Source organism: Protopterus annectens, chromosome 8.part1 (assembly GCF_019279795.1).
Source record: "Protopterus annectens isolate FY-2018-M chromosome 8.part1, PAN1.0, whole genome shotgun sequence".
NCBI classification, from domain to species: domain Eukaryota; kingdom Metazoa; phylum Chordata; order Ceratodontiformes; family Protopteridae; genus Protopterus; species Protopterus annectens.
This window is the reverse complement of record NC_056742.1, coordinates 395,389,025-395,411,616: the sequence shown is the minus strand read 5'-3', so window position 1 is coordinate 395,411,616 and position 22,592 is coordinate 395,389,025. Positions and strand designations below refer to the sequence as shown.

Here is a 22,592-nt window from a genome sequence, read left to right as displayed (position 1 = left end):
ATGCTGGTGATGACCAGGTCCAATATGTTGTTCCCTCTGGTGGGGGTGTTAACTAGTTGATCTAGGGCATTCGAGTTTATAAATTCTAGGAAGTGTTGGGCAAGGGAGTTTGTATTTGAGTAGTTCTCCCAGTTTATGTTTGGGTAATTGAAATCACCCAGTATTAGGGTGTTTGGTAGGACCTTCATATTTCCCAGTGTCTCCAGAAATGCGGAATGGGTGTCCTGGGTCATGGTGGGTGATCTGTAGCAAGCTACAATTTGGATTGCAGTTTTGCCCGTTGTTGGTTGCACATGGATGATCTCTGATGCATTGTGCTGTGTCACTAACCTGGAGGTGTGGGTATCCTTGATGAATATGAATGTTTTAATACATTTTTATATTGGCTTTCAGTGCACAAATGTGGTAGTACATCAGTTTGCCAAAGAGTAGGTTTGCTAGTGCTCACCTCATAAACTAAATCTGTCCGGTACCACTTGTGTTGCTCAGACCTGCTGAGTGATATGCAGCACATGCAGTCCTTAGCTTTCAGGTACTGACCAGTGATGTGGATCTATAAGCTCTAAGGTGTCTGACATCAATATGATCTTTCTACTCGACGAGGACAAATCAGTTTAACATCCATCAGCATAGCAGTTGTGTTGCCAACAATAAGTAAGACTGAGAGAGAAAATGAAATGAGTGTATGATGCTGATGACTTGATTTATCTGTGAGACATGGAAGAGCAAAATGTTTCAGCCAGTGTCTACATCAGTCATAGTAACTGAACAAGTAGTAGTGATGTATTTTTACAAAAACTTGACAAAAACAGTTTTTGGTGAGCAGCACTCATTCACCTACCAAAAAAGTGAAAACAATCCACATTGCTGCAAATGTAGTGACTTCAAATTACATTATTTGTATTAGTTGTATCTAACTAAGTAACTAGTAGGCTGTTTTCATTGAGCAGCAGACCTTCTTACTGTTTTGGTGTCAGGAATCTGTGATTGTTTAAGGACTTCCTTCTGGATTTCTAAATATAATTAGCACTCTTCTGTCCCTTCATTACCGCTGTACAAGGAAATGTCAAGTGGATTAGTATTGAAATGGCTTTAAAATAGAACTTGTGTACTGAGGTTACAAAAGAAAGCAGGTCATGCTCTTCACTGTTATGTATCTGCAACAGGTACTTTTTTAGGCTTAAGTGAGGGGTTGTGTATGCATTTGTTTCTGTAGATATGTGTGCTAGTAGTAGTAGCATCCATCACTGTGTGTCCCTGCCTTGATGAAAATAATCAGTATGAGTTTCTTCTTTTCTAAGGCCATTAAGGGAATTATGAGCTTGTAGGAGTCTTGCTCAAGCTGGTGGTGTATCCTAAAAAAAGTATTTGGCCATCAGTTTGTTACCTTTTGTGAGCAGTTTTGTCATATCCCCTTAGTGAGCACATTCGCTAAGCTTGAGGACCTTTGGAAGGTGCAGAACCACTGTTTTCTAGCTGAAGAAGTTTCTGACCATGAGAAAGCAGCCAAACCTAGATAAGCATAGTGGTTTCTCATTTTGTTGAAGCACTTCTAAGTACTTTATTTAATACATGTCAGCACAACTATTTTAAATCTGCAACATCATCTGTGTGTGCATGTATGTATGTATGTGTATATATATATATATATATATATATATATGTGTATATATATATATATGTGTGTGTGTGTGTGCGCGCGCACGCGCAAAACAGTCTCTAATCACCATGTTCTGACTAATTTCACAAGCACTTCATTTCAGCCTCTACTTGGCAAGGCTTCCACTTATAAAATTTGTCAGTATCCAGCATAGTTTGTGTAATACATATAGCAGTGTTTGACTTTTATGCAATAAGTTGTAAATACAACTTTTTTTGAGATGCAGGTTAATTCATGCAGTACTTAAGAGCCACCTTAAACATTTTAAGTGGGCACGTTAAGCTTCTTTTGAAGGCTGAAATCTCTTTATTAAGGTTTACAGTATACATTTTGCAAAGTTGAGTCACATTCAGCTCAGCCTGATGAAACATCATTCTGACGGTCTTTCTTGCTGTTTCCAGTTCAGTGGCATCAGTCCCAGCAGCAGATCCTCCTCGCCTATATTTTTGTTAAAACAAATGTGTAAGGTAATTATAGTATTCTCTTTGCATAGGCCTAGAAATGCAGCCATATCAAAGGAATGTTTCAGTAACCTTTAGTCAAGAATACTGATAAGAATAAAATGTGCCTACAGAATGGTGCAGTACATTAAGTACAAACGAGCTTGGGAACAAAGGTTAAGGAGGCATGTAGAAATTTACAGGGTTTTGATATTAGGAGAGATACTTCAGACACAGAAGTGAATCACTTAGTTTGTTCGGACCGATATGCATAAAATCATTGCAGTTTAGTCCTCAGATGTTTGGTACAGACACTCGATAGTGAGTGTGGCAGTCAGGTCAAAAATTTAGCATTTCAGAATATTAATTACATTACTGAGGAGGAAAGGAATAATTCTGAGTATAATGAGTGCAAAAGACTTTACAATTCAGTCTGTTTCTGTTTACCCGCACTGTTATTGGAAACCGGAAGATTTGATCTGGATATTATTGGCATCTACCTCCACGGTACTTAATAAAACATTCTTGACCGAACTACAGTGTATGCAGACTTTTATTCTGAAAGGTACAAAAAGATTTCACACACAAAGAAGAGACTGGTGCCTGTTCAGCACAGTTCTGACTTATTAAAAGATAAAGACATTCATTCCAGGCTTATTCCAGTTTCCTTCAGTTATTTCCAGTTAATTTCAATATTCTACAGTCCTTTCAATAACACAGCATAAAACAGGAACAGAAATTTGTAGCAGGATCACCTTTAGCGTTGTGTGTTGTTCATCTTACAGCAAAAAAAGATTGGGGCACCAGCTTCACTCCTTAATTTATTTTTTCATTATTTTTTTCCTTTATTCTGTCAATAATATTCTGTCTTACTACTTTAATCTCCTGAGTCTTTACATATGTTTAAACAGCTCTTCCCTGTAGGTGCTCTTCATATGTGAAAGCATATCTTCTCAGTGTATATGTATTCTGCTGTCATCTTTTTATTGTCCAGATAGATTGGGGTGGAGGGTGGAGTTTCTTTTGCAGGATGTTAATTTTCTGTTATGAAGTAATGGACTTCTGACTTGTTGTCTCAGGGGTATTTATTTATTTATTTATTTATTTATATATTGTCTAGGCAACTTAGTTGCAGTTGTCTTCTGTCAACAGGGTCTGATCCAGACTTGCTGCCCAGAGACTTTACAGCTGCTACTAATGGTAAGCTTCTAGAGGTCCTATTTTTGCTCAGTATTAAATGTTTCTTGAGTGTACCATTTATCCTAGCAGCTGTTTGCCCTCTTTATCTCTAGAGGAAATCTATGAGCTCTGTCAGCTTGTTTTTTTAAACATCCTGTAGAAATATACCAGCAGTTCTGAGAGTATTGGGTCATACGCATTCTTTTGTACTGATGGTCCTACTGACCAGACTGCATATGAGAATTCTTCCTTGGATGCTGGTGGTGCAGCAGTATAACATACCCAGACCAGGGCATTTGATCGTGCATTAGTTTCCTGTGAAGCTGGACTAGAAAGGAGGTAAGTGCGTTTCTGAGGACACCACACACTTTCAACTGTCACATTTAAAAAAAGTTAACAGTAGTTCACTAGTCCATTCATTATTAGGAAATTCTGCTTGTTGTGTTTAGAAGTTTATATAAAGGATATTGGTATTTTCCTTGTATGTAACACTTTACTTGTAGAAACATTTTAAGCCTGTGTCTCGGAACTCTAAGATTGTCAGGAAATTACATTATCACAGCACCTTACACTACCTCGATATAAAAGTCTTCATACAACAGTTTGACATTTTTCATGCCTATAGTAATCCTTGACTCTAACGTGCATTATTTTTTGAATAGCAGATTTTGATAGCAATTGTAAAAGTAGTAATGGAGGTAATTGTGCAGGCCTTTTTTGGGTAATGTAGTTTTTATTTGTCAGGCTGCAAAGAAACCTTAAGAGTGAAAATGTATAGCAGTTTATATAATTTGTAATCACCTCCAGTATTACAAGTGACTCTGCAGTAAAGGAACTGAAAATAAGTCAGTTTATCTGTTGGAAAAGCACTGCTTGAGCAAGACATAGCGGCTGTCATGTATGATGCCATTTTTATAGAGAAACAGGAACTTAAGAATATGCCTTCAGCAAATTGTGTGATTATTTCATTGGGAAAGAAAGCAGTTGGAGCTATTTTGAGTTTTGAGGCAACTGCTTGAAGAACATGTGCTACTCATGCTAAGTCACTGTGCAGTTTTTTTTCTCACAGTATTCCTTTTTGTTCACTGATAGTTGACCACATGGCTATGAAATCATTTGTTTCCTCCTTAAACAGGAATTCTTAGATTGTATGTAGATACTGTGCTGTGCAAGGTTTGGTGTTAAATGGCAATGCTGTAGAATATGACAGTGCAGTTAGATATTGAAAAAACATGGGACCACGTCCCCTACACTGTACGTGAGAGTGCTTAGGTGTTCAATTGCCTTTTCAAATTAACAAAATTCATTTATTTCCATATACACTTTTTTGAATTCAGGGTCATTGGGAGCCATAACCAGCAACATCCAGGTTTAATGCATGTATAGACCTGAATAGGGAGACTGTCCTCTCTCAGGCTGCATTAATACTCAGATGCATGCACGCCTAGGAGTAATTTGTTTTTAAGCACTAATCACATATGCTTAGGATGGGGAAGAAAATGGAGCCTTGCCAACTGTAGAATCAAGCAGTAAGAGCCGATTCTTCAAAGTGCTGTATCACTGTGCCATAGCGGGTGTCTTTATTTGTACATTTTGTGATTTATGTGGTCTTGTATAAGAAGAATGTAATTACGGATTTACTCAAGCACGTGTGTGTATATTTTATTTTAAACTTTTTTTATTGAAATTCTATTTCTTGGTTAGACCACTGATAAGGAATTAGGCTAGTCCAGGCATTAAATTGCAACAAGAACACAAATATTAACAAAAGCAGAAATGTATAGTGGAATGATAATTTACAAACCGAATAAAAGAAGACATTAGAGCTGTTTTTTGGCAAGTGAAACTGTCCCAGGCTGTCAGGCATCTTCCTGTGTCATGGTGGGTTGGCCTCTTTAGAGGCTCATTGCTCTGCTTGATGTTGCATTGAGGAAAAATTCCCAGGCTACCTTACTTGTATGTGTCTATTCAGAATATAGTCGTATGTTCTGAGTTTTGCCAAGTACTCATTTTGTATGTAATATTGTTCAATGAAAGACCATGATGTGTTTCTTGAGGTCAGGTCATGGATGAAAATGGTCGGTAGATCAGTCCATTTTGGTATGTGTATGTATATATTTATATCTATCTGTATATATACACATACACCCACACACGCACACAAATACAAGTAAAGCATCATCTTTGTAATGAGGAATCATTTTAAACTTTTATAGTTTTTCTAACCTTCTCCTCCCCTTTATGGACTATTGTTAAGTTGCTTGCAAATAGTATTCCCTCAAACCTATTCCTTTTCTGGGCCTTTGTTCATGTCCTTTCCGCAGTAAAACAGTTTAAAAAAAAAACTGTTATATTTGCCCTTTTTGGATGATTTTTTCCTTTAAAAGCACCAGTGTACTCTCTACTGGTTCTGATGATTTTGACTTTAACACTGTTGAGGGGTCGATCTTAATAGTGGGGTCAGTGTCGATGCACAGTGCCATAGTGTCTGTCTGCAGTGTGTGCATTGGTGGTGATATTTTGGACATAGAATTTTCCCATGACGTTGGTAATACTTACATTGTTGTTACTGGCATAAATTGTTTATAAGCACTAATGCTGGGAGTTCCAGCACTGTTGTCCATGCCAGCCGCTTCACTGCCAGTATTAGTCCCAATGTGGCCAGCTCCAAAGTTGTCAAAATTAAGTCTCTTGGTGTCAAGCTAGAAAATTCATTTGCGTGGTTTCCCCCTCACCATACCAGCACTGGCATCATCCTTAAAACTAGAGCAATATATAGATATATATATATATATATATATATATATATATATATATATATATATATATATATATGTTAAACTTTGGCTCTAACACCAGTCATACATCAATGTAGAGATGCATGGATGTCTGCAGTCCCCCTCAAGTGTGTTTTCTTCTTTAAGGGCCTCTTCCGCTTCTGCAGATTTCTCCCTCTGAAATGCATAGCATGGCAGTGTGCATAAGGAAGCATATAGGTTTGTTGGAAATGACATTTTCTGCAACTATTCCTCCTTTGTTGCCTGCTTTAGCTATTTTTTCCACTGCTTTTAGTTTACATGGTAGTTAGTCTCATACTCCTAGAAATTCTGATAGGTTATACAGGGTACCTCAGACTTATTCTAATCTTGGGGCAGACCCCGCTGTGATTTCTCTTTTAACCTCTGTGAAACTGACTACTGCTGCTAATTCCAATCCCCTGACCAGGATGGGAAAGTATTGTATAAGATGGGGGAGAAAATGTGTCCCTCTAGTACTTTATCACTCAGAATTTTAAAGTGCCAGGCTAACATTCTGTTTTTGCTTTTAACATTTAAGAACATGCAGAAGCAATTGCTTAACCTTCCTTCCTCCACGCTAAAAAAAGTCTTTGAATGCCTGTTTCGCATCTGCTTTTCAAGTTACTAAGCATATTTTAAAGTGTGCTTATGAATGCTGCTGCTTCCTCTTCTAGCGCTACTATGTCTGGATCAGGATTGGAAAGACTGGCTGGGCTTTGTGCTCTAAACCTTCCTGAAGATGTCAAAACTGAATTTTTACATTGTCTGTCTCTCTCTCTCTGACATTGTGTTTGGTCTTTCTGCAGCTGAGGTGCTCAAGAACTGTGATGAAAGAAGTTGCTCAAATTTTTCAGCCTTCCATTTTCAAGACAAATAATTTACTTTACTCCTCTGCTTCATTTTTTGATCAGTTTAAGCGGCAATGGTACCAATAAACAGGATTTCAAAAAGCAATGCCAGAAAGAAAGGAAAAGCTTCCAAAATTATGGACAGTCATTCCAGTCAGCATAACTGTTTGCCTCTTCAGACTCCTTCCCCCAACCCCACCCTGGCAAACTCTCCATTTCCCTAAGGTTTTGTTTTCCCCTGTGGTACCAGATTGTGACAGATAAATGGGTTTTAAATGTAATTTACCAAAGGTACAGTTGACAGTGGGAATCCGTCCCTCTTGTTCCAGGGCATTTCTCCGTGCCTTGTGAACACAATCTCATTGTTTCCTCTCATCCTGCATCAGATGCTTGCTGAAAGAGGAATAGATCTAATGCTCCCACCCTGTCAGTTGGGCAAAGGCTTTTATTCAAGAATTTTTCTGCTACCAAGAAGGAAGGATTTTGGAGTCCTTTCCCTTTATTCCCTTTTACCTCTAATCCCTTCTCTAACCCTCATGGTGAAGCTAGACTTAATGGATGGTTATCACTTTTCCCATTGCCAAAATGATCAGATGTTTATAAGATTTTCTGTGTCTGGCTTACATTACCAGTTCTCTACCTTACCCTTTGGACTTTCCTCAGCACCAAGAATATTCACAAAGTATTTGGTGACTAGTTATTGCAGACTTTAAGGTATTCACATCTTCCCATATTTGGATGATTGTCTTACCCTTGCTGACTCTTTCTCCAGCTGTCAAGAGTCTTTAGCAATTGTTCAGCATGTCTTATTCATCCTGGGTTTTTAAATGAACTTTTCTCTAATCTTTTCTCACAGAACTAATTTCTTGGGTTGTCTGATAGATTCTGCCTTGGGAAGAGCTTTTCTTTTTCCAGTGTAAGTAGGTATCTGCAAGGGACTTTCTCAGGATGTTTGGGTACATGGTATCTCTGATGCTGATGTTTCTCACTGGCCATACTCCACATGAGAAAGATCCAGTGGTAGGTGCCTCAAGTCATTTGGACACATCTTCACCCTTTAGCTTTTTTTAGATCCATGTTTTTGGGATCTGTAACGAGGGAGATTCTGTGGTGGATATACCAGGTATGCAGTCCAGGTTTTCCATCCCCCCCCCCTCTCCAGTCTGTTACTACAGGTGCTTCAGACCTGGGGTGAGGTGCAATCTCCAAAGGGGGTGAGAGTACAAGGTCTGTGCATCTGTTTTGACAGACAGAAGTGCACAAGTGTCTGAGTGATGTTGGCAGTGATCAGCTGTTTTGAAGGCCTTAAATCATTTTTGGTCCCTGAGACTTCTGCAGGTTTACCAAGACAACACCACAGCGATCTGGTATATAAACAGGGGTACCAGATTGTACCCTGTTTGCAGACTTGCTGTGATAGCCTAGGAGATAACTCTGCTCAGTTTGATTCTTAGGCTTCATACATTCCATCAGAGCAAAATGTGACTGCAAATAAGTTAGGGAGAACCCACAGTGCGAAAGTAGCTGACTCCAAGTCAGACTGCCAACCAGTCACGAGTGGAGTCCCACAGGGTTTGGTCCTGTGTTCTCTTCTGTTTGGTATCTACTTTTCTGAAGTTCAGGCCAACATGAAGGGACTCTGGCTGACAAAGTTTGCAGATGATTGCAAGTTGGGAGCTATTAACTCCCCAAGTGATGTTGACATCCTACAGAAAGGCCTCAATGAGACCAACGACTGGTGTCAGAACCATGGCCTTAAGCTCAGTGCCAAAAAATGTGTCATCATCCCTCTTTGGAAAACCCGGTTCCCTTGAATTATCACATTGATGGTAGCCCACTGAACACAGAAGGCGTTATAAGAGATCTGGGAACACAGGTTGACTGCAACCTCTCTTTTGACCACCACATTGCCACTGTGGGCAGAAAGTCCTTCTATATGGCACATCTCATTACTAAGGGTTTTGCATCCAGGAAGAAAGAGGTCATTGTCTCCCTCTACTCTTCCCTCATTAGGCCATTCATCGAGTACAGTGCTCCATTTGGCATGTACCTTACTAGACACCTGCAACAGCTGGTAAGACCGCAAAAGTACCTCACAAAGTAGATCCTAGGCCTCACTTGTCCTATATGGACAGACTCAAAAAACTCCAACTATTCTCTGTCTTATATCGCCTACTTAGAGGCGATCTCTGCTTGACTTGCAAAGCCATGTCTGCCCAGCTCTGTTAGAAATGCTACCTCTAAGAAAATCCCAATCCCTCTGCACCACATGCTCCAGAGACCTCAACCTCATTACCACAATCAACAGAACATGCTGGAGGGGACAGGTTCATAACCCAGAGACTGCCCATGCTATGGAATAGACTTCCCATACATGTCAAGCAGAGCACCTCACTGGCCGTCTTCAAGAGAAATTGTGATGAGTGGATGGAAAACAGAAAATTCACCCCGGGGATTACTCCAGTGGCTGTACTCGACAGAGGCAGTGGGAACTAAGGTTGGGTGGCACGATGCCAGGGTAATCCTATGGGCTAGGCTTGTAAAGGCTCCAAGGCCATTAGCCTCGTACACACCTATGAACCTATAAGCCAAAACCATGACAATACCCCTTTCCCTCACGAATGTAAACGTCATCTGAGATCTTCCAATAATTGATTAAAATGTAGGGAGCACCTCAAATAGATGTTTGCCTTTTCTCAGGACTGGCAATTAAAGATGTTCTGCTTCAGAACTCCTTTCAAACAGACTTGGAAGACAGATGCCTTCTCATTCCTTTATGATATTCTACCCTTTCAGCTAAAATCCAGTGTTCTAGAAGGACTGTCCAGAAATTATGGTGGTGATACTGTTTTGACTCCGGCTACAGTGGTTTTCCCTTCTATTTAATCCAGTTACCATAGGCTTCCTCACAGCCTGAATGTGCTCACACAATAGGGGTTGTTTGGTCTACTCCAACCTAAAAACTCTACTGCTCACTGCCTGCATAACAGAATTTTACCGTTTAGGCACCTTTGTTTTTCTGATGACTTGCTGCAGGTGCTGAAGAGGTGAAAGAACCTACTAGAAAATCGTATATAGGCAAGTGGAAAGATGTTCTAATTTGGTGACAATCCAAGAACCAGGAGCCTCTTTAGGCCTGGCTGCCTGTGGTTCTTGATTTATTTTTGTGAATCACTGTCTGAACTTTTGTATTCCTCTATCAAAGTTCATTTGTTTGGCTGTATCTACTTCTCTGTTAGATCCCCTCTTTCTAACCATTCTGAAGTTAAAGTCCTTGAAAAAGGTGTTGCTTATGCATCCACATAGGAAACCGGTGGCTTCTCCTTGGGATCTTAATTCTGTGCTTGAAAAATCGACTCTCTTAAAATTCTGAACCTGCTGCTCATACGGTTAGATCAAGGTTCTTAACATGGAAGACTATTTTACCCATTGTTCAGACTTCTGTTAGAGTATCATGATTTACATGCACTTATGGTGAGTTAACCCTACCTCATTTTTCATAAGGACAGGGTTTCTTTGAGAACTAATCCTTCTCTTATGCCTAAAGTGGTCTCGGAGTTTACCATAAGCTACACTATTTTAATCTCCCTGTCTTATTTCCTGGACTCAAAAAAAATTAAGGGGGCGGGGGGGAGACCTGTAATCACTCCAGATGTCCACAAGCAGCTTAGATACTGTGTAGGCAAAATGTAAGCCTGCAGGAATGCTGATCAACTGTTTGTCTTCTATGAGGGTAAGAGGAAAGGACAACCAGTGTCAAATAGGCTATGGTCCAGATGGTGTTCTCAAGCTGTTGCCTTTTGTTATACTCGCCTTAATATGCAGCTTCCAAGCAGGGCTAATTCTACAAGGGCTTTGCTTGTTTGGTGGCTTTTTAGAAAAGGGTGGACTCGAAAAGAATTGTAGCGATGTTCCGCATTAAACAGAAGTAGCTCTGTTTTGCGATGTTTTGATTGGCTCGTATGCCGGTATACGGGCCAATCAAAACATCGCAAAACAGAGCTACTTCTGTTTAATGCAGAACTGCGATGTTCCGCATTAAACAGAAGTAGCTCTGTTTTGCGATGTTTTGATTGGCCCGTATACCAGTATACAGGCCAATCAAAAATAGCTAAACACGGAGCTACTTCTGTTTAATGCGGAACATCACAGTTCTGCATTAAACAGAAGTAGCTCTGTTTTGTGATGTTTTGATTGGCCTGTATATCGGCATACGGGCCAATCAAAAATCGCTAAACACGGAGCTTCGTTTAATGCGGAACTTCCGCATTAAACACAAGAAGCTCAGTGTTTAGCGATTTTTGATTGGCCCGTATGCCGGTATACGGGCCAATCAAAAAAAAAAAAAAAAAGCGGAGGCTGCCCGGGATTTAATCCGGCAGGGCCGGACTCCGGATCAGGCTGCTGATCTCTGGACAGTCCCGCCCAAATAGGGACGTCTGGCAACCCTGACTGATATGTTCAGGAAAAGTTTTTTTATGCTTTTTTGTGATATCCTTCCAGAGGGGGATGCATGTTGATACATGCAGATCCATTGTAAGAGATTCCCACTGACTTTGAGTCAGACCTTACATTGTTAGCGTTCAACCATAATATACAGCTGAATTTAGTTTAACATACATTTACTATGTGCCTTTGCATTAAAAACACTAAGAAAAGGAAATCAGAAGTATAACTGTCACACATTAGCTATGTGTGTTGCACATGCAATCTTGGTCAATGTCTTTGTCACTGTTTTTTCTTTGTATTGCTAAGTGCATTTAATAATTGTCATTATCTTTGCCAGTATAGCCTAAGTTGTGGCTGAAAAGGGTCCTGGGACCAGTTCACTTTCCTGGTTACCAAAGTATAAATAAATATGAAATAGAAAAAAGGAGGGTACACATGACAGAAATAATTGAGGAAACTAGTAAAGCACATTTTAAGTCTGCATCATTCATGAAAGTGAAAAATCCTCCCGCTGACGGCATTGGGAAGTAGTAGACATGGAGTCCTACTACTTGTCACTTGTAAATGTACAGCAAGGTTCATTTACTGCAGTGAGAGTTTTCATACATCAGCATGAGTGTGTGGGAGAGGGTTTGTCAGATCCTTTAGGACCACAAAAGGCTCTTCTTAAAAACCTGTTATTTATCTACTTTTGCTGCAAGTAGCTAACAACTATTTATAGCATAGAACAAGTTCTGACAGACACACAAACGAGGTTCAGTCAGGTAAACATAGAAGCAGCTCCTGTTACAGGTGGTGTGTTTAGATGACAGTGCTTCACAGTCCTGCCATTCAGTCTTAATGGCATGAGAAAACACCACCACTTCCTTATATCTAGCATGAGGCATATGAAGAGGACTTGAAATGTAATCTGGGAAGAAGGAATGAAAGCATGAAAACAAGATCACATTGCCAAGGCAGGCCCCATCATCCGCCATTTTGAGAGAAACAAATTAAAATTGTAAAAGAAGCACTTGGAATGATTTTAATGCATTAAAATAGCTCAAAAGCAAACATACAATGAAAAAAAATGTTTTTTTGAGTTCTAAGGTGGAGTTTTCCTTTAAGTCAGACCATAAAGCTGTCTTCTTTAAAATAAAAGTAAAACCCTGGATCCCAGCTGACCCAAGAACTTGTAGGAATCATTCTAAGGCAAACTTCCTAGTATTAAATGCCATCCTGGGAAAATTTCAGACCCTCACCCTATACTGAGGGCAATACTGCCTATGTGGAATTATTTACAGAAACCCTCTACAGTCATGTTAATGGTTGCATAGAGACAGTTGTACATATCCAGAATAACTGTCGCACAAGCTCAAAAGCAAGCCAACCTTGTGGAATCCTCACATCAGTAGGTTATATAACAAGGAAGAAAATCATGGCATAAATTTATGAAGCATAATGAGCAGCAAGGTAAAAACTTATTCATCAGTCTAAGTAAGCAGTTAAGGGGGCTAATCAAGTCTACCAAGCCAAATATGAGGTAGAAATCCCTTCCTGGCCAAGAGCAATCGCAAGGCATTCCTCAGCTGTATATGCAAACTGAAAGGCAATAAACAGTTTACTGAACTAATTGTAAATGAAGCCATGTATACTGGGCCAGAAGATTAAACAAATCTATTGGCCAACAAATTTAGATCCAGTTTTATGCCCTCAACCACATCTCCCCCATGTATCCACTAGGAACATTTATCAGTGCTCTCTCCAAGGCTAAGAACACAGCAGTGATGGGCCCTGATAATATTCCAGGATGCTTCTTTAATAGTACAAAACAACCTATCAGGACAATTAGAATCACAATGCAACCATAGCCTCGATACAGGCTTCATGCCAAGTGAATGGAGGACTTTATCTGCCATCTCTCTGCAAAAGAATAGGCCATCAACAGACCTGAGTAACTGCTGACCCGTAAATCTGTATAGTCTCTTATGCAAAGCCATGGAAAGAATCATCATGAAAATGATAAACAGTGACACAGTAAACCTTCAGCTATTGGATCCAGTGTTATTTTTTTTTTTTTTTTTATCAAGAGCAGATCCTGGCTACTCAACATGGTCGACTACTTAGAGAAGGCCACCAAAGCAATGGATAGGGAGTATAATTTATTTATTGACATTTGTTTTCCAAAATGTCCAGCAGAATAAATGTATCCATTTTCATTGGAGGCCAGGGGAGAAAAGGTCCACAAATAAAAGAATAGAAAGTACACATACATATGATAAATTGACATTATAATTCAATATACTGTAAATGCACAGATTAATACATATATAACATGTAATACATATACCATCATTAAAATGGAATGAATACAATGTCATGTAATATTAAAACGTGTTGACATGTTATAGTGTGAGTGTTTTATTACGCATAAAGCAAATGTCAGAGTAGAAAATTTTCAAACGGTGGACAAGGAAGAGGAGAATGAGAAAAAGTATTTCTTAGGGGTAATAAGTTGGGTAGATATGGGAGACAGGAGAAATGATGAGTGCAATCAAGATTAAGAGCAAGGGCAATAAGAGTAAGAGAAATAAAAGCAAGGAAAAGGAGAGCGAGGATGTTTAAAGATATTAGAGGTTAAGGAGCTAAAATTTTAGCTAGTGCTACATGCTGCATATTGCTTACCTCGACCTAGCCAAAGCATTCTGCACAGTACCCCACTCGGACATTGTAGATAAACTCATGAAATTAGGTGTAAACCCCATGTCATCTGCTAGATAGCCAGCTAGCTGACAGAACCCAAGAAGTTGGATAGGGGAGTCCACCTCCACAAGAGGCCAGTCAGTAATGGAGCCCCTAAAGGCTTGATGCTGGGGTTACTCCTTTTTGGCATCTGTTTTTCATTAGTCTAGAACAATATCAAGGGCCCATGGCTGACCAAGGTTGCAGACAGTTGCAAACTAGGCACAGTCATAGAATACACCAAAGACAGAAATAACCTCCAAGAAGGCCTGCCATAGACTAATAACTGGTGCCAGAGCTACGGTCAAAAACTCTATGCCAAGAAACGCATAATATCTGTTGGAAAAACGGCTACTCCTGGAAACTACCATATTGATAATGCACCCCTAAGAATAGACCCAGTAGTCAGGAATTTGGAAATGGCTATACAAGGTAACCCAGCCTTTTTTAACCATACTGTCTACAGTAGTAAGGAAATCATTCTAGTTGCACAACTTATAAGCAAGGTTATGGCATCTAGGTCCAAGGATGCTGTTCTATTGTACTCTGTCATCAGACCAATCATTAACTAAAGCAACCCCTTCAGTATATATCTGACTAGGCATATGCAACAGCTGGAGCATCCACAGAGATTCCTCACCAGAAAATACAGGGCATAAGAAAACATATCCTATGCAAACTGATTCAAAGCCCTATCCCTGTACTCTGTCTTATACAGACTGCTGAGATGCTGTTTGTGCTTGGCCTACAAAGCATCCTTTGATCCTGCTTTGAAGTATTTGTTGCACATCTGCCAAACAAATAGCATCAGAATTACCCAATCTAAGAACCGAAACCTCATCTCCAACATAAATAGGACATGTTAGAGGAACGGGTATGTGTCTTGATGACTACCCCTTCTCTGGAACAGGCTTCCCACCCATTTGAGCAAAGTTCATCCCTATCCAAATTCAAGTGTAACTTGGACCAGTGGATGGAGAATTGAAAATTTTATCTCTGGCTTGGCATCTATGTCTGTAATAGAAAAAGGAAGACTGTAAATGCTTGAAAACCCATGCCTAAGCCTGCATGTACCCTTTAAAATAACCCTAGAGTATAATAACTTGTCATATACATTTGGGAATCATGGCTAGGCATAAAAAGACCCCCTGGGATTATTAGCCTATTAATCGCCTATGGGGCTTTAGTCACCTTTCGTTTGGAGGATTTGGAGTTGCACTTAAGTGCAGGCTGTGTTCTAATCCATAACGCAGACATGCTTTAAATAATAAGAAATGTAAACACAATATTGTGCAAACCAAGTATTTAAAATACTTGTAGGAACGGGGTGGTGGGACCTCACCTAGAAAAGATGGAGGCCATAAAAAAAAAACTTGCCTGTACCCGCTACTAAAAAGTCAGGTAAAGTCTTTCCTTAGTCTGCCTAGGTACTACAGAAAGTGTGTGCCTAATTTTGTGACTGACCTTTGACAGGCCTCACTATAGGGTAAACCTATGTCGGAGCACAGTGATCTTTTGAGGTAAATAGAGCATTTAATTATCTCAAAAGGATCTTTTGGTATTCTACCTTTGCTAGTAACCCCTGATTTTACTAAAAAGTCACCTTGTATACTGACATGCCAGAGTTAGTATTGCCCACAAACCTACCTCTATCTCAAGACACTCAACAAAGAGGATCAACCTGACAAGTCACGGCTTCCTCTGCCTCATGAAGTGCCTTATATTAATCCCTAAATGTATTTGAGGCATCTAATGGGATTGGCACTACTGTTCATGTTTTCTCATCCCTTGTTCTGCAGATCATCTTTTCAACCTTCTGTGGTTGTTGTCCCACTAATAATTTTAAGGTTTTAGTATTGTTAGCAAAAATACATTCTGTACCAGCCTGTCTATGAAAACTCAGCTTCTCATCTGTATATTTTTGAGCCTCTGCTTTAGCCCCCTCTGCTGTTTCTCTTCCTCCCTGTTAAGCTTACCTGTCCCTTGTTGTAAACTTCTTATAAGCAAAATTGCCATGTCCTTTCCTTGATATATTGGGTATTTTTTCTTTAGCTGCCTGTTCAAACACATCACAACGCTGCTCATTTATTTGTTATAGTTCCGTACTCGCCTCATTTAACATCTTTCACCCAGCTTATAAATTTGGGGAGTGTTTTGTCAAATACATTGGGAAATATTGGTGCATTTCCCCTTTCTTTTTGTTCTAACCCCTTTATAGTCAAGTGTAAAAATTGTATGATATGAAAAGATTTCCTACCTCCATATCCTGAAAAAAGTACTTGTTCTCTTGGCTTGTGAAGGTTATATCTATCCTTGACCTGTTGTATTTAAAAGAGATTCACATATATCCCATCTTTCTTTCTGGATGCTTGAGACTCCAAACATCCCTCAGTCCCGTATACCTCTTATAGTTACTTGGGAATCCACGTATCACTGAGGCTGTCAGTACCCTATGGACCTCATTGACTTCCTTACCCTGTAGTCTTCAAAGTGTTCCATTTCCCGTCTGTCAGGGAAATATCTTCAGCAAACACAACAGTAATAGCCAGGAGTTTTATCCTCTGTTAGACACCACAGCCAGTGACTTTTTTTGCCCTGCTACATAATTGCAGGCTAGCATCCTTGCAAATCCTTTACTAGAGTCTCTGTTTGAAAAGTTGTATTTCTTCCCATCAAAATTAGAACACCACTATCCTTCTTGGTGGATAAGATGAAACGGTTCCTACCTTGAGTCCATATCTCTGCATCTTTAAATATCCAAGTATGTTTCTTGTAATGCTAAAATGTGCTATTTTAGCAGCAAGAGTCCCCTCCATTGTAATAGGCCCATAAGCCCATTCATATTCCAGGGTAATAGTGAATATTCAGATAGCATCGTAATATTGTTCTTTTTCTCCATGTAGCTGTCTTCATAACATTGTCACAAACATACAATGCCTGCTGTCCTTACTATGTTTTGATGTTTTCTTGCCACCACTTCGTATGTACATATATTCCATTTACATAATTCTCCCTGGGCTGCCAAGCCATATCCTGTGTAATCTCACAGCAGTTTTTTCAGATGACTGCATAGTTATCGTCGTCTTCTTTCAGCTGTTCCCGTTAGGGGTCGCCACAGCGGATCATCTGTTTCCATTTCTTCCTGTCCTCTGCATCTTGCTCTGTCACACCAATCACCTGCATGTCCTCTCTCGCCACATCCTTAAACCTTATCTTAAGCCTTTCTCTTGTCCTCTTACTTGGCAGCTCCATCCTTAGCATCCTTTTCCAAATATACCCAACATCCCTCCTCAGCACATGTTCAAACCAACACAATCTCACCTCTATGGCTTTATCTCCACACCTTCCAACCTGAGCTGACCCTGTAATATACTGATTCCTAATCCTGTCCATCCTCGTCGCACCCAGTGCAAATCTTAACATCTTTAACTCTGCTACCTCCAGCTGTGACTCCTGCTTTTTGTCAATGCGCCCGTCGCCAACCCATATAACATAGCTGGTCTCACTACCCTCTCCTATACCTCCCTTTCACTCTGGTACCAGTCTGTCACAAATCACTCCTGACACTCTTCTCCACCCTCCCAAAAGTTATTTAAAAAAAAAAAAAAAAAAAAAAAAGCAGCAGTGCCCCTTTTTATCCCCCTTTTTATCCCCCTTGGACTTTCACTGACCAGACAGAACTCAGTTGTGGTTTAGATATGTTATGTCAAATGACATAATAGTTGTCTGAGGACATCTTTTCCTAAAAATACTCTTACTGCGAGTCCCACGGCTTTTGAGCAAATACTAGTCTTGTTACTTTTTAAGCCGTGTATTGAAAAAAAAAAATAAATAAATAAAATTCAGCTTTTGCAGTTAGCTTTCTTTAAAGTTATGCAGCATATCCATAAAAACAGACTTTTGAATTAGCATTATTGTAAATCTGTGCAATACCTTTAATGGATTGTGTATTCTCAAAAGAACACTAGTTAAGTGGGAAGTGTTATTGAAAGAGACTAAAAGTAAATTTTTGTGATGCACACCTTGTGTTCCTACTTCTCTTCCTTATTACCAGCTCTTAATTCTGACTCCTCCAAAAAGCCATGCTTTTCAACCGTGAAGCTTGAAAACTTTTTTTTTTTCCTTCCTACAGTGTGCCTGCCTCAAAACTAACTGCTTATAAAAGAGTGGAAAAGGTTTCTTGACTGCTGTGTGCTGTACTGCTCATTTGGTATTGACCCCTTATCTGTTTCACAGGCCTTTGTGACATCTGAAATCTGCTGCTTTGAACAGTCCTTTATACCTCCTTCATTGCTTTTTTGGGGGTCAATGTACGCTTTTGGCTGAATGGGGGGAAATGCTTTCATTGCTGCTGAATGTTGTAATTTGAATGTCAATCCATTGATTCTGGACACATTCATCAGGGGGCACAAAAGACCTCTTTTCCTTCCAGAGCCAGTTAATTCTAGTCCAAATACACCTTGGCTTCTGTATAGTTGAATCTTTTTACTGCAGATGTATTATTTCTTTTGCAACATATGATTTAAAGAATGCAATTATAGGTCTTTGTCAGTGCGATCCCCCTGTTTGCAGTGTTATTTTCTTCTGTCATTAGGCTACAAATACTGGACATAGTATCTTCCCTCCTGTTGCTATAGAAATCCATTTGTTCTTCTGTTTTTAAATCTGTAACAGTCATCATAGTTTAATGTTTGAGCATTAATAATTTCTAGTATGACTTCTGAAGCTTATACTCATGTTTTCTGCTGTGTATTATCGTCATTTAGCTAATATGACATCTGTGTTAATTTATTCTTCATGCTGTTCTGTATAGTTTTGAGTTAATCCCCTTTATTTCTGAAAAAAATGTTCATAGTGAAACCTCCAAGTTACCCTAGAAATGTTACCCTAGAAATTTGCCGGCAAAGTAATCTGTTTTACTTTTTTGCTGCTACAGCTGTCTGTTTCTTCATGCCAACAGAAGTATTTTTAAACTTTTTCTTAACCAGTGACTATTCTTTTACTGTTTCTATTGAATGGTCTGTAGTTTTCTTTAAAAAAAATAAATAAATGTGTGCGTATGTATGTATGTATTTTAGCATGGGATAAGAGAGGGCGGTCTTCATAGTGGAAAGTCCCCCCCCCCCTTTTTAGTTTTTGTGTTAATTCCTTTCTTCTGATTTTGCTTCCTGATTGTTGGTGTCCTGGCCCCCCTCCCCCATTCCTTATATTGAATGGTGCACAGAACTGTTGCTTTCACTATGTGTTATTAGGTATATTGGCCTACCATGTAGTGTCTTGTAGATTCTCCCCTTTTCCACATCTTCCAGGATGTTGTAAACTGAAGAAAATATTTTTCCTATTACAACATCATGAATCAAATCAGTAACCACAGCTTCAGGATGTATAAGTTTTCCTAGAATGTTTACAGTTGTGATGGAACATTCCTTTTATCTCTGCGAATGCATATCCTCTCCTTTTGTTTGTTATTAATCTTGTGCTTAAATATGTAGGGACCTTTTAACAAGCTTAGCCATGGTTCCAGAATCTAGCAGTGCTTCAACTTCTCTCCTTTCTGAAAATATAATACAATCTACTGGCTTTGCTGTAATACAGTGACAAAATGCTGACTGGATAAAATGTAAAATTAATCACATTGCATAGGAACAGTTTAATTTATATCAAGCACATAATTTTTCACAGTTCCAGTACGAGCTTAGTGTGACTCCCTCCACGTGTGCCATTACCAGTTGCTTTTTTCCTCACAGGGTATCTCACATTTCTTACTAAAACTAGATTTAGAAGCCGACACTTTGGTTTTATACAACAGGTCATTAACTAATAAGCATACAACTAAAGTTTCTAAATTAAACAGTAAAAATGTCGTTCCCAACTGTGTAAATACCTCTCTGCAGATAAGAAACCCAATAAATAATCCAATAAACGATGCTGAGAGGTAACCAAAGGCTTGAAAAGTTACTACCATGAAAAGTCCACAAGAATACGCAAGTAAATAAAGTAGATGAAGTATAAAAATCCAAACGTTGACCTTTATTTGTATAAAAATGGTAAGCGCTTTCACTAATGCTTCTTCAGACCGTTAACATTCAAATGCTTTACTTAATTCATTATATATACAGCACGTGAATGACCTCTAATCAACCTCTTTAAAGGGCTATGAACTCATAAAAGTATACATTTCTCTACATCCACCATAGTAAACCATTTAAAAATATATTCAGCTTACATTCGCTACAACGTTAGGCCACTTGTTAACTAAAGTAGCCCATTATAAGTTATTTAAATATATCTTAATTCTGCTGATTCGTTAATATGCTTGTATGATATGAATTATTTACATTTACAATATATAGGTTACAATGGTAGACTACTTGTTAACTAAAGTAGCCCGTTATGAGTTATTTCAATATAACTTAATTCCGCTGATTCGTATATATGCTTGTATAATATGAATTATTTACATTTACAATATATAGATTGCAATAAATGGCTATATAAATTCATAGCGGAATTAAGTTATATTGAAATAACAACTCATAACGGGCTACTTTAGTTAACAAGTAGTCTACCATTGTAGCCCATTGTAACCTATATAGTGTAAATGTAAATAATTCATATCATACAAGCATATTAAATAACAACTTATAACGGGCTACTTTAGTTAACAAGTGGCCTAACGTTGTAGCGAATGCAAGCTGAATATATTTTTAAATGGTTTACTATGGTGGATGTAGAGAAATGTATACTTTTATGAGTTCATAGCCCTTTAAAGAGCTTGATTAGAGGTCATTCACGTGCTGTATATATAATGAATTAAGTAAAGCATTTGAATGTTAACGGTCTGAAGAAGCATTAGTGAAAGCGCTTACCATTTTTTATACAAATAAAGGTCAACGTTTGGATTTTTATACTTCATCTACTATATTTACTTGCGTATTCTTGTGGGCTTTTCATGGTAGTAACTTTTCAAGCCTTTGGTTACCTCTCAGCGTCGTTTATTGGATTATTTATTGGGTTTCTTATCTTCAGAGAGGTATTTACACTGCTGGGAACGACATTTTTACTGTTTAGTTTTATTTTACTTTACCGATTCCACGGTGACATGGCAGAGCTTACAGATAACATAGAACTGGATTATAGACCAGATGGCGTGACTCGACATGAACAAACTAATGCATTAGTGGAAGGAAACAATGTTACTACAATGTCTCAATCCAGTATTAAGGCAAGTGTTAACGTTTCTCATTTTAACGGTGAAAGGGGCGAAAGCCTGAAGATTAAAATGTTATCCTGTCTTAAAAACAATGCTAACTCGTTAATGCTCTATGAAGTACAAGCTAATAATAATGAAGAATTAAATTTGGAGGTGGCTGAACGAATGCATACGGCATTCCAGAAATTGGAGGTTGATATGTTAAAATTGAAATGCCTCTCCACTCAGAGACAGCATTTTGAAGTGTGTTTAGTGAGAAATATAATACCTAGAGGTTTGAGAATTTTAAAAATGCCAACATATGGCGACCAGTATCCTGAGTTATTGACACAATGGCAAAAACTAAATTTAGAGTAGAGTAAGAAATACATTCAACTATTGATAGACTTTTTTACACCAGTGGAAGAACAGTTAATTGAGTCAATTATGTCACAACAACAGGAACTTTGCCAGACATATCCAGAACTGCCATTAAATCATGCTATTAATAATATGCTAGATGGCATTCTAGTATATGAGAGACGCCTTCTGCAGCAAAAAAGAAATAAGATGGACAGAGACATTCGAGATTTTCGTTCTTCTCAGGTTTTTGCCTGGCCTAGGTTCATGAATCCTTTGAGACAATTTTCAAATAATATTAATTCCACTGAACCTGTGCATATGCAGACTAGTGAATTGTCACAGCCTCATCAACAAATTACTGAGAATGATTCTACATATACTGATGTCATAAGTGAGCCTGAGCGAACTCAAGTTGAAGCTACTATCCATACTGTGGCAATGGACAAATCCACTGATGTCCTTCAAGGGTGCATCTGCAGTCCTAACAAATGGGTTGTCCTGGCCCCAGGCAGCCCTTCGGTCGGCCGGATTCCAAAGTCTGGTTCTGGCCTCGGCTGATGTCGCACTTCACCCGACGTCATAGCTGCAGTTCAGCGGGTATAAAGGCATCAACCGACACCATTTTCCTCAGTCTTTCTTGCCGCGTGGCGCCCGAAGCAGAAGCTGTTCGCAAGTGCCGGTCGGTCAGAACCAGAGATTGCTACTCCCGAAGACTTCTAAAAAGCTAAGTACCCCGTTGGGGACTCTTTCTTGCCTCAGCCGATGTCAGAAAAAGTGAATAACTGTTTAACTTGTGGGAAACAAATACCTCATAAAGATTTCCACTCTTACTGCCTACCTTGTTTAGGCCCAGACCACGACGTAGCAGCTTGTCTAGCCTGTGCTTCCTTCAACCGACGAACACTTAGATGTCGGTCGGAGTTTGCAGAGGAGTTTTTCGGC

The 22,592-nt window shown here is 39.1% G+C and overlaps 1 protein-coding gene across 1 annotated transcript in view; it reads left to right on the top strand.

The window, feature by feature from the left end:
• Window positions 1-22,592, top strand: part of N4BP1 (NEDD4 binding protein 1) — a 679,137-nt gene that overhangs the window by 139,955 nt on the left and 516,590 nt on the right. Inside the window, exons 3-4 of the mRNA XM_044081613.1 lie at window positions 21,167-21,582; window positions 21,694-22,117. Of these exons, the coding sequence (XP_043937548.1) occupies window positions 21,167-21,582; window positions 21,694-22,117 (840 nt within the window). The remainder of the gene's footprint in view (window positions 1-21,166; window positions 21,583-21,693; window positions 22,118-22,592) is intronic.